Genomic DNA, 16,851 nt, shown 5'->3' with positions numbered 1-16,851 from the left:
GCCATGGAGGACGTCGGCGCCGAGGCGGGGCGATGACAGGGGAAATGGGGTCGGGTCCCCTGGTGAGAGCGAGAGGAGGAGGCGGCCATGGCGCGTGGAGGAGGGGTCGACGGGAGAGGGAGATCGAGGGGATCGGGAGCAGGGGCTCTGCGGCGAGAGGAGGGAGACGAGGGAAGAGAGGGGATGAGGGCGCGAGGCAGCATCGCCCGCTGTCTCCTGGCGGCGCAAGGAGGGATCGAGAGGGAGAGGGCAGGGGATCGGGGCTAGCTAGGGTTAGGTAGGCAGCGGGGCTGCGGAAGGACTTGGGCCAAAGAGGCCGGCCGAGAGTGGGCCTAGGGAGGCCTAGTAGAGAGGAGGGGGGCAGCAGAGCCAAGGAGGGGCAAAAGAGGCCGGCTGGCCTAGGTGGGCCGCGGAGGAGGCCCAGCTGGTCTGGACTGGGGCCTCAACTCTCTCCCTTCTCTTATTTTCTTTGCAGAAAAACGATTAAAGAGAAAGAAAAGAAAGAGGAGGTTAGGGGAAGAAGGTGGACACGCGAATAATTTTCCCGGACTCACAAAAATGCACTTGTTCCGAGAAAAATGAAGTGGGCAAGATTGCAAGAATTAAATTCAAAGTCATTTGAATTTAATTAAAAAGGTTTGCACAAGGACTAGGATTTAGAAGATTCCAAAAATGTTGAGAATTTAGGAGGAGCCTCGATAAATGGGAAAAGAGATGTTGGCAAAGTTTGGGGACCAAACTTGAAGTAGAAAGGGAGTGGGGATTTGCAAGTGTGTTCCGGTTAATTCCAAAAGAATGGAATATTTATTATAGTAGCTCCACTAATATCGGGAGGATATGTTATAAAGAGAAGGCATCCTTCCCTCGATTTAAATGGATCGAAGATCCATACGAATTATTTAGTTGAGATGCAAAAGATTATGACATGACGACATGATGCAATGCACATGATGACGTGACATGATGCAACACGCAAGCACATGACAACGCAACAACATCGAATAACTGCACGACACCTGGCACATCGGTCTCGGGGCGTTACACCCGTCCCGCGCGCTTCCCAAAATTTGGATCCCACTAAATCCGCGGGCAGCAAACAACTTGTCAGACCAAAGATCTCCTCCGCACCGTCACTCGGAGCCTTACAAGTAAAGAAACTCACTCGACGAAGAATTAAGAATGGATCAAGGCGACTGAAAAGGAAGTTGTTGTCATCACTCAGGTCTGTTGATCCGAAACAAGATATGCTCACGGCATGGAAAACGAGTCGGAGAAGTCCTCAACTCCTTCCCCACTCAAACCTCGATCCATTCGGGGGCTAATGATGAAGCTATGTACCTAGGGTAGGGTCACGGACCTGTCCTAACTGCCCTACCCAAGGACACCTCTAGAATAAATCACCTTTCAATCGACTTGGAGGTGTTCCACTCGACAGACTCGAAGACACTCGACCAAGAAGCAATTACTCGACCAAGATCCAACCACTCGACGGCCAGGAGACCTAAAGTCACTCCGCACGCTAACGGTCGGTCATTAAGTAGCTTTTATGGTCATCATAGCACTTTATTACTAGTGTTATCAGTAACGCCCTGCCTTAATGTACATTGAACCCTTCGTAACGTAGGCTGGCCGGGGTCCTGGCGCACTCTATATAAGCCACCCCCCTCCTCCGAGACAAGGGTTCGCACCTCTGTAACTCATACTCACATAATCCAGTCGACCGCCTCCGGGCTCCGAGACGTAGGGCTTTTACTTCCTCCGAGAAGGGCCTGAACTCGTAAACCTTGCGTTCTTACAACTTCTCCATAGCTAAGATCTCGCCTCTCCATACTTACCCCCCTACATTACTGTCAGACTTAGAACCACGACAGGGGGTACGTAGGTATATATAGGTGGAAGAAGTACGTCAGTGGAGCAACGTGGGCCCATGAGGGTGGAGGGCGCGCCTGGGGGGGCTGGTAGGCGCGCCCCCTACCTCGTGCCCTCCTGGTTGATGTCTTGACGTAGGGTCCAAGTCCTCTGGATCACGTTTGTTCCGAAAATCACGTTCCCAAAGTTTCATTCCGTTTGGACTCCGTTTGATATTCTTTTTCTGCGATACCCTGAAATAGCCAAAAAACAACAATTCTGGGCCGGGCCTCCGGTTAATAGGTTAGTCCCAAAAATAAGATAAAAGTGTATAACAAAGCCCATTAATCATCCAAAACAGAATATAATATTGCATGAAGCAATAAAAAATTATAGATACGTTGGAGACGTATCAGGCGCCACTTATCATTGCGTGCCTAGTGACAGACATGCAACTACCCTCTGCCCCCGACAAAACACCATAGAGTTGTAGTCGCGTTGAAGACGAGTCATTGCAGTCGGAGGCGACACTTATCATTGCGTGCCTAGTGACAGACATGCAATTGCGATCTAACAAAATACCAGAGTTGCACCCAAGTGCGACGCTTGCAATTGCATGTCTAATGACACATATGCAACTGGCCTTACCCCGGCAAAACACTAGTGAGTTATAGTAACATTAAAGACATGTGGTTGCAATCGGGGACGATTATGTAGCCGGATGACATTATTTTCAAAATTTCAAAATATAAATTTATTCTTCATAACTAAAACACACAAAAAATAGTGACAACCGTGTTGTTAGCAAGAAAAAGCTTTAAAATTGCAATAAAAAGGAAAAATAAAAATGAAAACAAGAAAAGGTGATAATACAAATGCAAAATAATATCTAGGTCACAAGGAACATAGATGAAAAATGCTAAAATCACATAAAATAAAAATAGAAAATAGATTCATAAATAAATAAAACCAGAAATTCCTAAAGAGAAAGAAAAAAAACCCTCTGGGCACCTAGCCCATAACAAGTCCCTACCAAAAGAAAGAAAAACCAAAAAATGCCAACCATGCCTTAAATCGGCCGATTAAATGGAAGACAAGCAGCATTGCATGAATTTTGAAGCGTCATCGACAATAATAACCCAAAAAAGAACTGAAAATCTAAATGAAAATTATCATCTACACGTGGCAGTGAAAAACAAGGACGAGAAGCATCCTAAAAGGTGAAACTGCTATTGTGAGCCCGGGCTCACATGATCTCGGATGAGCAGAAAATCTAATTTTTTGGCAAAAAAATTATGCTATTTCTACACGCATGCAAATTTTTGCAATGGAATCACATTTCTGGAGGTGTGTACCAAAAATAAAAAACTGATGCTCCAATTTTTTTTGGAGCATTGATTTTGTTTTTTTGCCCACACCTTCATAAATTGATGCATCAATTTTGTTTTTTCGCCCACACCTCCACAAATGTGAGTTCGTCATGAAAATGTGCACGCATGTAGAGAACACATAAATGTTTATTACCAAAAAATCAGAAAATTTTGATTTTTTTACTATTTTTCTGGATGTTACTTTTCATCAGAGATCATGTGAACTCGAGCTCACATACCCCATGTCCCATAAAAGCACAATAACGGAAAAGATATAATGGCCATGCCAATGGCTATTCTATTATTGACTGGAACAACCAAAAAAATTCAACCGACCGAAAAGATTAGTGTTGACTGAAATAATTTGAAAACAAAATACAGTTTATAGATTTTTTTTTCTGAGTCTAGTTTATAGATTTCAATGGCGTATGTTAGCTCGGGATATCTACAACCCGTTTGTATGGCGGTCCAGTAATAGAATATGGGTTTAGTCATCTAGACATGTTTTCGCCTGGCTGTGGCATATTTTACTTACTTTTTTACTTTTTCAATTTCCGAGTGAGCTTGTTCTAGATTATAGACTTGTCGGGTACTTTGATTAATAAAAGCGCTGCATGCATCATTCTGATGCAGAGGTCGGGATAATCGTCCTTTCCTAAAAAAACGACGCGCGTGTTATGGAGGGCAGCCCAGAAAAAGAAACTTGAAGAGACAAACAAAACTCAGCTTGCCAATAGGGCACCCTGCCCAACACCAAAAAAGCACACTACAAAAAGAAAAACGGTCAGGCGCACCAACTATCATCCGGTGTAACCGTATAGAAGTGAACTTCAAGAACATCGAGGTGATAGAGATAATGAGGAAAGAAGGTCGCTCTTTTAGTCTTTCGACGACAGTTTTTGATGATATATATCACCTTGCTTGCCCTGCATATTATTTTTGAGCATTACTCCTAAAGAGACTAACTGTGTTGTTGGCTTGTTGCCCATGATTTAGCCAACCTAGCTGATGATGAAGTCATTGCTTATGAAACGCATCATGGATGGATACATGCTGTTTACTACTGTGCTATATTACGTTAGGGGTTATCCGCCTGACCAGCTCATCTTATCGATCTGATAGGTTACGTAAATCAAATGCTGCATTGCTTCTATCTCACTTGAGCTGTACCAGTCGATTCTACTGCACGTGTAATAGTCTCCCATCTCTCACGAAGCTTCTCAAGTTCTCACTTGATCCATCCAACAACCAGCTACTTCTAAATGGCAAACATCCGTCGTTGCTTCCGTTTGAATCTCAGCAGTGTCAGTCCAAGTGGTGTGAAAAGGATAAGATACCGACATATCCTTTCCTTGTCGAAGAGGCGTGCAGCCCGCCATCTCTGACCTGACCATGCACAACCACCACTCTTCCTCAGCCATATAAATACAACAGCTAGCAGACACCAAGAAACAAAAACCTACGGCGATCGATCTATCTCATTCTCGACACAGCGAATTTGACTTAGCTCAGGATGTCGCAGCAGCCAGCACAGGCTCCGGGGCAAGCGCCGGTGAAGCTCATCACGGCGTTCGGCAGTCCGTTCGCGCACCGCGTGGAGGTGGCGCTCACGCTCAAGGGGGTGCCATACGAGCTGCTCGTGGAGGACCTGACCAACCAGAGCGACCTGCTGCTCACCCACAACCCCATCCACCAGTCGGTCCCCGTCCTCCTCCATGGCGACCGCGCCGTCTGCGAGTCCCCTCCTCATCGTCGAGTACGTCGACGAGGCCTTCCACGACCATGACGGGACAACGCCCCGGCTCCTCCCGGCGGACCCCTATGACCGCGCCACGGCCCGCTTGTGGGCCGACTTCATCGCCAACAAGTGCTTGAAGCCGCTGTGGCGGGCGATGTGGACGAACGGCGAGGAGCAGGCGTGGCTGGCGAGGGAGACCAAGGAGAGCCTGGAGGTCCTGGATGCGCAGCTCGACGGGAAGAGGTTCTTCGGGGGTGACGCGCTCGGCTTCGTTGACCTTGCCGCATGCACGCTGGCTCACTGGCTCGGCGTGCTGGAGGAGGTCACCGGGGTGCGCGTGATGAAGGATGGCGAGTACCCTGCTCTGCGCCGGTGGGCCAAGGAGTACACCTCCGACGAGGTCGTCAGGCGGTGCCTGCCGGACAGGGACGAGCTCGTCGCCTACTTCGCCAAAAACAAGGAGAGGTACAAGTCGTTCATTGTCAAGGTAGCAGCGGTGCAGTGAAGCGGCAGTGAGTGACTCGGTCGTCGCAGCCGTGCAGTGAAGCAGCAGCCACATCATACCATATGCTACAGTCTCTTAATAAGCAACGTATATTTTTTTAGATGTACTCCGTAATAAGCATGTATTTTGTTCAACACCATAATCATGCATGGTTGGCCAAACTTTCATCACGGGGGAGATTTCGTTTTAGCCGCTTTCTCAAATACCTCATGTGTGTTTTCTTGCACAACTTCGTCACAAGGGTGTACTAGTCCATTTTGTCCGACATACACATTGCATAATCTTCTATTCTAAAATAGTTGCAATCCATAATGGAAGTAACTTAACTAGTAACATCACACATTTCAATACAAGATTACTTATGTGGCAGCTAATTAATGAGGAGAGAGGGGTTCGTAGTAACTTAGCTAGTTACTGTAACATCACACGTTTCAAGACATAATGAGTCTATAGCCTAATAAATGAACTCTTTCATGATACCACTCATATGTTACTACCCATTATGGAGGTAGTAACATAGACTAGTAACATCGGCAAGTTACTACTTTATGTTACTCCTCACTGTGAGCAGTCTAAGGCTGGTCATAGTGGGGAATAACTTAGACTAGTGTCATACATATGACACTAGTCTATGTTATTATCTTCATAGTGCAAAGTGTTATATAAGTAGTATCATATATAGTTGCATTTATTAGTTTATAGACTCAACATTTCTTGGGAAGCGCTATGTGATGGTAACATAATATGTTACTTCAAACACCTCTCTCCTCATTAATTAGGTGCCACATAAGCAAGCATGTTTTGGGATGTATTACGTTACTAGCTAAGTTACTCCCCACTATGACCAGTGGGGAGTAACTTAGACTAGTGTCATATGCATGACATTAGTCTAAGTTACTACCCCTATAGTGCAAAGTATCTTAATACTAGTGTCATAGTTTGTTTCATTTATTGCCTTATAGACTCATTTTATCTCGGGAAACGCTATGTTACAGTAACATATTATGTTACTCCAAGCATCTCTTTCCTCATTAAATACTTGCCACATAAGCAAAATTGCCTTGGGATGTGTTAAGTTATTAGCTAAGTTACCCCCACTATGACCAGCCTAAGTATGCGGCGGCGCTTTCACGTCAACAAACCATGCTTGTCTGTCACGTCATTAATCTCCGTTCCCACTAACTATTTTTCCCATGCATGCAACCCGTTTCACATCAACAATTCATGCAAATTAATTGCCATAGTTATTCATGTCATCAGGCCCGAGCCCAGGGGGGTGCAACCTATGCGCCCGGACAGGGCCCCCCCGTTTTCAGGGGCCTCACATTTTGTATGCAGCGGTACTCCTCTAAATAGTATCTGGGCCCATGTTGCCTGGCTTCTTATCTCTTCCATCTGGGCCCCTTTTAACCTGTGTAGATGGGCCTCTTCTGTCTTCCATTTGGCCCTGTTCCGATCGGGATGTATGCCTCGTCTAGCGATCGATCGAAACAAGTGAAGCGACGAGGCGCCTCTTCCTTCTTTTGTCTGGCGGCCATCGACACGGCACGGCGGCAGCCGACAGGTTAGGGTTCCACTAGGTTCCAGTCCTCCTTCCTTCTCACGAATCCCTGGTTGAGACGAGCGGTTCCGTTCCAACACGGCAAGTCATTTTTAGGAGTCTGGAGGACCGAGGGCAGGACCAGGAGCGGCCGAACGACAACCGACATGGAGGACCTTATTCGCCTAAAGGCAAGGAAAATTGAGGCTATCTCTCGATCTTCGATGTTCAAGCGTCATCGCGTCAATGACCGGTGACCCCGTGAGCCCTTGAATTTGAGTTCTGATTTAAGCCCACTATTTACTTCTGCTAAAATCTTGTAGTTTATTCTTTTGAACTATTATTAAGTGTATTATTGAGAAGAATACTAAAAGAATGATGTTGTTTAAGTAAAGACTATACAACCAAGAATAGGTATGATTCTTGATATTCACTACTAAAATCTGCAGATAGCCCTAGGGCTGAAATGATTCCTTAGAGTTAGAAAGGGCACCCTGAGGACACAAAGTTTTGCTAGGGTGCGGACTGACAACCCAAGGGATTGTATTGTTTCCTTAGGGTTAGCTGTGAGACCCAAAGGATATTCACCGTGTGGGTCCATACTAAAGCCACGTTGGCAACGTTCCTTAGGGGTTACTTTCTGAACCCTTAGGAAAGGTCTATGCCTATGGTCAAAAAATGAAACCATAGGGAAAGAGCCCACAACACTAACGTTTCACACGGTTCCCTTGCTAACACCGTAAACTACCCCCAGGGTTCTGGTCTTAACTCTAGGGAGATCTGCACACACTTGATTTACAAAATATGTTTTATACATAAGAGTTATATTTTAAATATACACGCAAAAAATATATATAATAATCTACATGAAAAAAATACATGCGAAAATAACGCGAAATATAGGTTGATCGATCACTCTTTGGGAAAAATATAAGTTCTTCAATCTATTTTGTACACACTTGATGGAAAGATATACATATAATAGTGAAAATAAGTGCATAATTTCTTAAAGATTAGATATTAAAAATAGCTTAAAGTAGTTAAGTAGGGCCAAAATGCAGATGCTAATTCAGTACGGCCAAAATTAGTGTACATGCGCGCAGATTTGGTCGTATTACACGCGTATTGAGCCCGTCAGATTTTTTTTTTAGCGAGCGCGCGCATAATTTGTTGTACGCGCCAATCCTTCTCTGTACACGCGCCAAAATTTCCCCTATACACGCGCCAAGGGTTTCCCCCAAATCCCCCCACCGCTGTACACTTCCCCCAAATCCCACCGCTGTGCCGAGAGCGCCGCCACACTGACCCAAACCAGCGGCGGCGCAGCTCATCCATCGTCCTGCTGCCGGTGCCCTGCTCAAGCCATCGCCACTGCAGTAGGGCGCCGCTGCCGCCGTTGCAGACTTGACCTCTCGCGGCTGCCGCCGCCGCGGCCGTCGGCGGCGGCGGGGGCCTTGACGGACCTGCCTCCCTCGACAGCTTCGGACGGAGGAGGCGGAGGGCTCCGTCGCCGCGACCCTCGCCCGACCTTGCCACCCTGGACGGATTCTACCCTGCCTCCTCGACCAAGACCAACCCGCCTCAGCTGTAGACGCGTGCTTCAAGTTCAGAAATCAGAACCAAGGTTCAGTTAGGTGAGCTCACATGCCCATGTTCCCTCACTTTCTATATGCGTCTATATATACAGTTTAGGGCTCAGATTGCAATTTTGTGGATAATAAATTGTCTATCTGTGTTGTGATTAAGAAAAATGAAGATTTGCACCTTTGCATATAGTTAAATAAGGGAAAGTGAACCTATTGGTAGATATAAATATAGGCTAATTTGATAGCATGTGCAGAGTACTCAGATCTGATATGTGCTTAACATATTTATGTCGAAAACAATTGCTTTAACCTTCTCTAATGTAATAAAACGAAGGTTTTTGGTCCTTTGACGCCTGCACTCTGCTGCCAGTTTTTCCAGTTATTCAACCATGTCTCTAGAAGAACAGCGTAGTTGGATGTATAGTGGGTGGAATGAACAGGGGCACCATTCTGAAGAATGGGTGCGCAACACAACAGCTTTTCTTGACCATGCTTTTCAGATTATGCCTAATGCTGACCGGTTTGGTGTGAAGTGCCCATGCACAAAGTGTCGTAATGGAGTCAGGCGGAAGAAACAACTAGTCAGAGTGCACCTTTGTCAGTATGGTTTCATGCCAAATTACACCAGATGGACATCGCACGGCGAGCGTCCAATAGTTGGTACAACCAGAATGGAAGAGGATACTCACACTAGTAATGAACCGCTAGTTGATATGCTGGCTGACATTATTGGGGCTGAAACACATTTTGATGATGTGGAGAGCGAGCCAACAGCATATGCCAAGGAGTTCTACAAGATGTTGTCTACTGCAGAGGAGGTTACTCATGATCACACTCAAGTCTCTCGCCTAGCTGCTGTCACACGTCTAATGGGAATAAAATCACAACATAATTTACCAGCAGATTGTGTGAATAGCATCCTAGGCCTACTTGGGGACGTGTTGCCAAAGGGGCATAAAATGCCTTCAAGCTTTTATGAGTGCAAGAATAGGTTGGGTGTCCTTAAGATGCCATATGTGAAGATTGACGTGTGCACCAATAATTGCATGTTATACTACAAGCAAGATGAGAAGAAAGAGAAGTGTGATATTTGCGGAGAAAGTTGGTATGAAGTTGTTGAGGGGGAAAGCTCAGAAATAAAACATAGCCGCATACCTCGCAAAGTGATGCATTACCTTCCTATCACAGCAAGGTTGCAGAGGATGTATATGTCGGCTGAGCTTGCGAAGCACATGCGGTGGCACAAAGAAGGAGAACGCTCAGACCCAGCAGGAACAATTGGCCACCCATCTGAAGCTGAAGCTTGGAAGGACTTTGATAGGGAGTTTCCAGAGTTTGCAAAAGATGCAAGAAATGTGAGGCTTGTAATAGCTACTGATGGTTTCAATCCTTTTAAGTTTGGAGGATCACAATATTCATGCTGGCCGGTGTTTGTAAGTCCGTTGAACCTCCCACCCGCACTGTGTATGAGTGAGGAGAATATTTTCCTTACTATGGTAATCCCTGGTCCACAGCATCCGGGTAAGAATATCAATGTATCCATGCGTCCTCTTGTTGACGAACTGTTGCAGTTATGGGCTGGTGTAGATACTTATGACAGTGTAACAAAGGAACCATTCTGTATGAAGGCTGCTTACCTTTTCTCAGTGCATGACTATCCTGCTTATGGCATGTTTGCTGGATGGTGTACACATGGCGGGATGGCTTGTGCAGTATGCATGGATGATGTCGATACAACATGGTTACCTAATGGACATAAGTATAGTTGGTTTGACTGTCATCGTCGTTTTCTGCCTCCTGATCACCCTTTCCGAATGCAAGAAAATGCATTTATAAAGCGAACTAAGGTGCTTGAGCCACCACCTCGTCGGTTAACCGGAGAGGAGGTAGATGCAAGAATTAACCACTTGAAGTCGCAGTCATTTGAAGGATATGGAACAACACACAACTGGACACATATTCCTGTCTTGTGGGAACTGCCATACTTCAAGAAACTTCTGATAAGGCATAACATTGATGTCATGCACAATGAAAAAAATGTTGCTGAAGCAATTTGGAACACAGTTCTTGACAACGAGAAGACAAAGGACAACACCAAAGCTCGTCTCGACCAAGCATTGTTGTGTAAAAGAAAAAGGCTAAACCTTGTCCCAAAGCCAAATGACAAGTGGGAGAAGCCGAGGGCACCATATTGTTTGACAAGAGCTCAAGTAAGGGAGATCATGAAGTGGTTCCTGGATCTGAAATTCCCAGATGGATATGCAGCCAACTTGAGGCGAGGGGTTAGTTTAGACCAGCTGAAGATAAATGGACTAAAAAGCCATGACTTCCACATTCTAATGGAACGTTTGTTACCAGCAATGCTCCGGGGCTTCATTGATGAGGATGTGTGGAATGTGTTGGCTGAATTAAGCTTCTTCTACAGATCACTTTGTGGGAAAGAAGTTGATCCTGAGAAGATGCTTCAATGGGAAGAGAACATTGCAGTTTTATTATGCAAGCTTGAGAAGATTTTCCCACCTGGATTTTTCGATTCAATGGAGCATCTAATGGTGCACCTCCCATATGAAGCAAGAGTTGGATCATCTTTGCATTATTGTTTGCCATCTAAAGGATTTGTACAAAGAGAAGGTTGTAAGCATGCATGGTGAGGACTATGATTGGAAGCATTCTTCTGTTGAACCACAAGCCCTTTGTGAAGCTGGTGGTGGGAAGCCGCACGGAAAGTGGCCACTATTGAATGGTGTTGTGGAGGGTAAGAGGCTCTTAGGGAGGTGCAGATCAAACGCTCTTCGTCTTCGTCAAAGCGCCAACGACTAGAACATGATAAAAGGATTGCCCAACATAACGAGTTAATGAAAAGACATGCACAAAGTATGGTTGATTGGGGGAAATCTGTGCAGACTACAGTGGAGAGTAGCCTCGGTGGTGTGCACAAGTTTCTAATGGTGTGTATATTTATTTTGTGCAGCCATTTTCTTTCTATTGTAGCCACTTGACATAACTTTCTCATTTGTCTAAAAAATTTCAGACCATCGCATCCCTTCAAGGAATTCCAGGGCCTGAGATTCCATGCATTGTTATACCCCCGCCTCCAGCTTTTCCAACTTTAACCACTTCGTCTCCGATCTTTTCTCCAGAAATGGTATGTACCTATGTTTTTTTAAATTCTATAGCACCAAATAGGCTAAATGAGAACAGAAAAGGAATATGTTGTGAGTATATCAGCAAATGTGCAACACTGAGTGAAAATTCCCAGAATAGTGGTCGACATATGGTTGCACTTTGTTTTTTGTTTCAAATTTTTGGCCAAATAGTGCCTGAATTGGTATTTTAATTTTACTTTTTAATCGGTTTGGCAAATATGATTGAGAATTTCCCAGAATACTAGGCATCATATGGTTGTCCTTCTGTCAAAATTTCATAATTTCCTGGGCATTTGTTATTTTGGTTCCTTTTTTTGCCAAATAGTGGTTGAATTGGTATTTCCATTTTATTTTTTAGTTGGTTAGGAAAATACAATTGAAATTTTCCCAGAATACTAATAATGACATTTGTGCAGCCCTCCACCGGCGAATCAACAGATGATGTTGAAATTATAGATAATACATTGCGTGGAGCGGAAGATGGAATGTTTGGCGGCTTCTTTGATGCAAATGGTAATGATGCGAATGGTGTTGTTTCTGGAACTTTCCCCCCACCTGGTGATGATTTACCTACATTTTGAGATACCTCTCATCATGGTGAAGGAAGTGGTTTGAACTTTTTTTGTTGATTAACTGGAAGCAAATGGACAATTATCCTTTTGGCCATGCACTTGGTTATGGTTGTGATGTTTTGGATCAGTGACTTATATGATGCATGGTGTATGTATCCCAGGCTATTAATTGGCAATCCTAGGTAGATGACATTTTGTGAGTTCTAGGTACTGAGCTAGATGCCATCTTTGGTAAGGAGTGGTACTATTGTGTGAACTCTTTGATGTTGCCATGTATAATGATGGTGGCTGAAATATATAGTTTATGTGATTGCTTTCTAATTTTTGGAGTGATTATATGCAATTATTTTTAATATTTTAATTTCTACAAAACAATATTAATTTGACCCAATAATGCAATATTTTGAAATAATGATTCCTTAGGGTTTGTAAACCCAAGGGGTGTAAAGTGGACTAACAGCAGCTGCCGTTACAGGATATTTCCCTAGGGAGTGAAACTAACCCAAAGGATATCAACTTTACATGTCAGCATGCTAGCCCACCCGTCGCCTGTTTCCCTAGAGTTCAAAACCCAAGGGAGAAAAAACTATACCTACGGTATTCTTCCCTCACCCTAGGGAAACTAAGATTCCCCCACCATTGGAGCCCTAGGGAGTTTTCCCTAGCGTTTTTACCCATTTGCTTAGGGTATGAGGCCCTAGGGCTATCTGCGGAATTTAGTAGTGATTTCCAATTGTTTTTTTAGAACGATATTTCCAATTGTTATGTAAGATATTATAATCTTTATGTTATTATACTTCTGTTTATGTAGTGATTTTTAGTGAAATAAGGCCCATTTTAGAATTTCGCACAGGGCCTCCAATTTTGCCGGCTCGGCCCTGCATGTCATCAACCTAATTTTCCATGTTTTTAGCCTATCATCCCGCGGCAACATGTGGATTATCTTCTTCTTTACTAGACCATAAAGGCGCGCGTTGCCGCGCCCTTTGATCTTAGAGACATTTTTACGGAAGAATAAGACATCTAAATGAAAGAATAATAGAAATATATATATATACATATATATGAGAAAATGTAGATATATGACTATTCGAAAGTACCATGCATCTAATTTAAGATTATAGAGTCAGTACAAAAGTAAGTCATAATATGTGCAAAAGCTGGCTAAAATGAACTCTTCCAACTTCTTCACATACAACTTACAAAAATAACATCTTGACGCGCGTTGCCACACCCTTCTCTCTAGAGAGAAAAACCTAACAATACCTGGGAGAGTTGGACTTGCATATATAGAACATATATTCCTGTTCTTTTTCTATAGCTCCCGAATTGCGGGTTTTTAGTAAAAAAAAAGTAACCTCAGAGAACTTCCAGTTATTTTGAACACAAAATCATTCAAAAATAATATATTTTTTAAATGGATATTTTTGTTGTTGAATTTGAGCAAATCTTATCAAAAATGTAAAATACCGGCAGGTATTTGGTTCTACCGGTGGTGGCCAAGAAAGCATCAAGAGTTGGTTGTGTAGTACCTCATGAATCTGTGTCGTGACGTGTGAGAAGTAGAGAGGAACATGAGTACTCGCATCAGGCTACATGTAGTATCCAAGAACAAATTTATCATCATTTTTTTACGGAAACAAATGTATCATCATGAGAATGTGGCCAGCCGACCGAAGAATCTCTCGTATGTGTGAAGGGGCCAGAAATAAAGAGGCTCGCAAGGAAGACTTGGTTCTCCCGTTGTGTACCACCATCCTAGGCCCGGCCCATCTTTTATTTCAAGCCCAATTAACCATAATAGGCCTAGGTAAGTGTGTGGAGCAGCGGCCCTAGAAACACCAAACTGATCGAGGACAACTGTTCGATCTAATCTGACGGTTACGGACGTCAAAACGTTGTGAGCAGCCGTAGCTCAATCCATTATACTGTTTCTTAATGGATGGTTACGCCAATATAGCTGCCACAAAAGACATTGAAAACTTGCGGCAGGCCGCGTGAATGGGAGTGAGGATGGGAATTGTAGACGGTGTGGTTCTTGCACGGGAGGTTTATATTTTTCTAGATAAGTTTTTTTATAACTTGTTGCATGATGCTTCCAATTCGACGCATACGATGGGCTTCTCCGGGATCCCGTGCTAGTGGTAAGTGTTCGGCCCTATGTGGGCACCGCGCGAGCTCCCATCCTTTTGTCTTAGTTCTTTTTACTATTTCCGGTTTTACCTTTTCTTTTTCTAATTTTAAAATTTCCCATTCTATCATTTTCCAGGCTTCTTATTTTGAAAATGTATGCACATTTTTCTTTAATTCAAGAATGCATTTTTCCTAAATTTATATTTTCTTGAACGCTTTAATGAAAATTCATTAAGATTTTCCATAATCTGTGAGAATATTTTTAAAAAATTGATCATATTTAAAAATCAAAAAAATCTAAATTTCAAATAATTTTTATAGATTCCTGAATATTGTAAAAATCAGAAACCTCTCTTTAAATTTGTGGATATTTTAAAATTATGGAACATTTTTAGAAGTTTGTGAACATATTTCAGTTAGTATATATCTTTAAAGTTCAAGAACAATTTTTAGAATCCGGAACATTTTTAAAATCTGCACATTTGAAAACTTCTGAATTAGCCATTTTGAACCAAAAATACTGCTCTGAAGTGGTCTGCTCAGACTCTTGTACCAGTAGCATCCTAGCCCGACTAAAATGAACAAAACCGCCCAAATTAGACTGGCCACTATGCTGATCAGAGGGTCGTTTTCTATTTGGCGCTGCAGGCGCCCGTTAATGTGCATTCTGCAAATGGGCGCGCTGGGCCGGCCCATCTAGTATTTTAGAATCGCAAAAAACATGGCGCAACGGGGATTCGAACCCACAATATATCCGAGGCAAACCCTTCGTTCAAACCTCCAGGCTATGCTAGAGTTGTTGTACCGTTGTACTCTTTTTCATTTCTTCTTTACTTCCATTCGTTTTTCTTTTTTCTTATCCTTTTCTGTTAATTATTTTTGTTTTCTTTAATGAACGTTTTTTAAAATTTGTGAACCTTTTTCCTAAATTGATTTTTTTTTCAAATTTGATGAACTTTTTTTCAAATTTGGTGAACTATTTTTCAAATCCGGTCAACTTTTTTGAAAAGTTGATAAACTTTTTTGAAATTCGATGAACTATTTTTCGAGATTCGATGAACTTTTTTGAAAAGTTGATGAATTTTTTTGAAACTTGATGAACTTTTTCCAAATTCAATCAACTTTTTTTCAAATTCGATGAACCTTTTTCAAACTCATGGTTGTTTTCCATTGTTGTGATCTGTTTTTTTAAAATTAGTGCACTTTTTTTCCATTTCATGAACTTTTATTTTTGAATTTGTGGGCTTTTTTGAATATATGAACCTTTTTTACATTGGCCAACTTTTTTATGCATGTTCTTCAACTTTCCAAATTTGTTCACATTTTTCCATACATTAACATTTTCATTAATGTTTTCAAATAAGTCAAAATCTAAGTGAGGGGCTGTACAATAAGTAGCGCTGCTACATTGGTTCTTAAATCAACACACGCTGAAATGATTCAGTAGCAGCAACTAGGTGTACCGGTTGGCCAACCTTGAAGACCAGCGTGTGGGTGTGAATTCGATTCTCAGGGAGCCTCTTTTTTGGATGTTTTTCGCGTAAAAATACAATTTTCTCTGCGTGCGCGTTTGTGGGCCGGCCGAGCAGGCGCTGCCGCAAGCGGCGCTGAAGGCACCGAATAGGCGCTCCCGATCAGAGGTGGGTTCCTGGCCCGGCCCGACCGTCATGGTTTGGGCTGAGCTACTAGGCCTTGTGCGGCCGAAACAGATACAACATATTTTGGTCCAAATCTTTTACGTCCAGCGGAAATGTCGGCCTGCGAGCCTAGTGCAGCCACGTGTCCCTGGCCTGCGGAATTTTTTCTGTGTGTGGTTTTTTGTTTTATTTTTCCTCTTTCTTGGATGTTTTTCGGGTAAAAATACAATTTTCTCTGCGTGCGCGTTTGTGGGCTGGCCCAGCAGGCGCTGCCGCAAGCGGTGCTGAAGGCGCCGAATAGGCGCTCCCGATCAGAGGTGGGTGCCTGGCCCGGCCTGACCGTCATGGTTTGGGCTGAGCTACTAGCCCTTGTGCGGCCGAAACAGATACAACATATTTTGGTCCAAATCTTTTGCGTCCAGTGGAAATGTCGGCCTGCGAGCCTAGTGCAGCCACATGTCTCCGGCCTGCGGAATTTTTTCTGTGTGTGGTTTTTTGTTTTATTTTTCCTCTTTCTTTTCGGAGTTGGTTTTTGTTCTAGTTTGTATGGTTTTTATTTTTTAATGTTTTATTTTTTATAGTTTTTGCAATATATGGTGAATGCGTTTTCTAGTATATGGTGTTCATTTTTAAAATACATGCTGAAGTTTTTGAGTATATGGTTAAAAAAATTGAATACACACCAATTTTTTTATCATATGATGAACATTTTACATATATATTGAAATTGTATTATATATGATAACTTATTTTAATATACATTGAACATTTTCAAA

General features: G+C 43.1%; 1 protein-coding gene and 1 pseudogene across 5 annotated transcripts; both read left to right on the top strand.

Moving 5' to 3' along the window:
- Positions 1–4,683: 4,683 nt before the first annotated feature.
- LOC125555056 lies at positions 4,684–5,631 on the top strand (annotated as a pseudogene).
- A 2,366-nt stretch (positions 5,632–7,997) lies between these two features.
- Positions 7,998–12,626, top strand: LOC125555027. Of its 5 annotated transcripts, none has more exons than XR_007304492.1 (4): positions 7,998–8,635; positions 8,922–11,535; positions 11,619–11,732; positions 12,150–12,626. XR_007304492.1 is itself a non-coding variant. In XM_048718350.1 (3 exons), the coding sequence occupies exons 1-3, from the start codon at positions 11,443–11,445 to the stop codon at positions 12,312–12,314; spliced, it is 372 nt and encodes a 123-aa protein (XP_048574307.1). In that variant the 5' UTR covers positions 11,247–11,442; the 3' UTR covers positions 12,315–12,626. The 5 variants fall into 5 exon arrangements, 1 of the variants encoding a protein (XP_048574307.1); XR_007304486.1 differs by having other exon boundaries at positions 7,999–8,635; positions 8,958–11,535; XR_007304498.1 differs by having other exon boundaries at positions 8,025–8,635; positions 9,121–11,535.
- Positions 12,627–16,851: the final 4,225 nt, after the last annotated feature.

The sequence above is a fragment of the Triticum urartu genome, chromosome 1, assembly GCF_003073215.2.
Source record: "Triticum urartu cultivar G1812 chromosome 1, Tu2.1, whole genome shotgun sequence".
Taxonomy (NCBI): Eukaryota; Viridiplantae; Streptophyta; class Magnoliopsida; order Poales; family Poaceae; genus Triticum; species Triticum urartu.
Note: the sequence above shows the minus strand (reverse complement) of the source record. Positions and strands in the feature narration are given on the sequence as shown.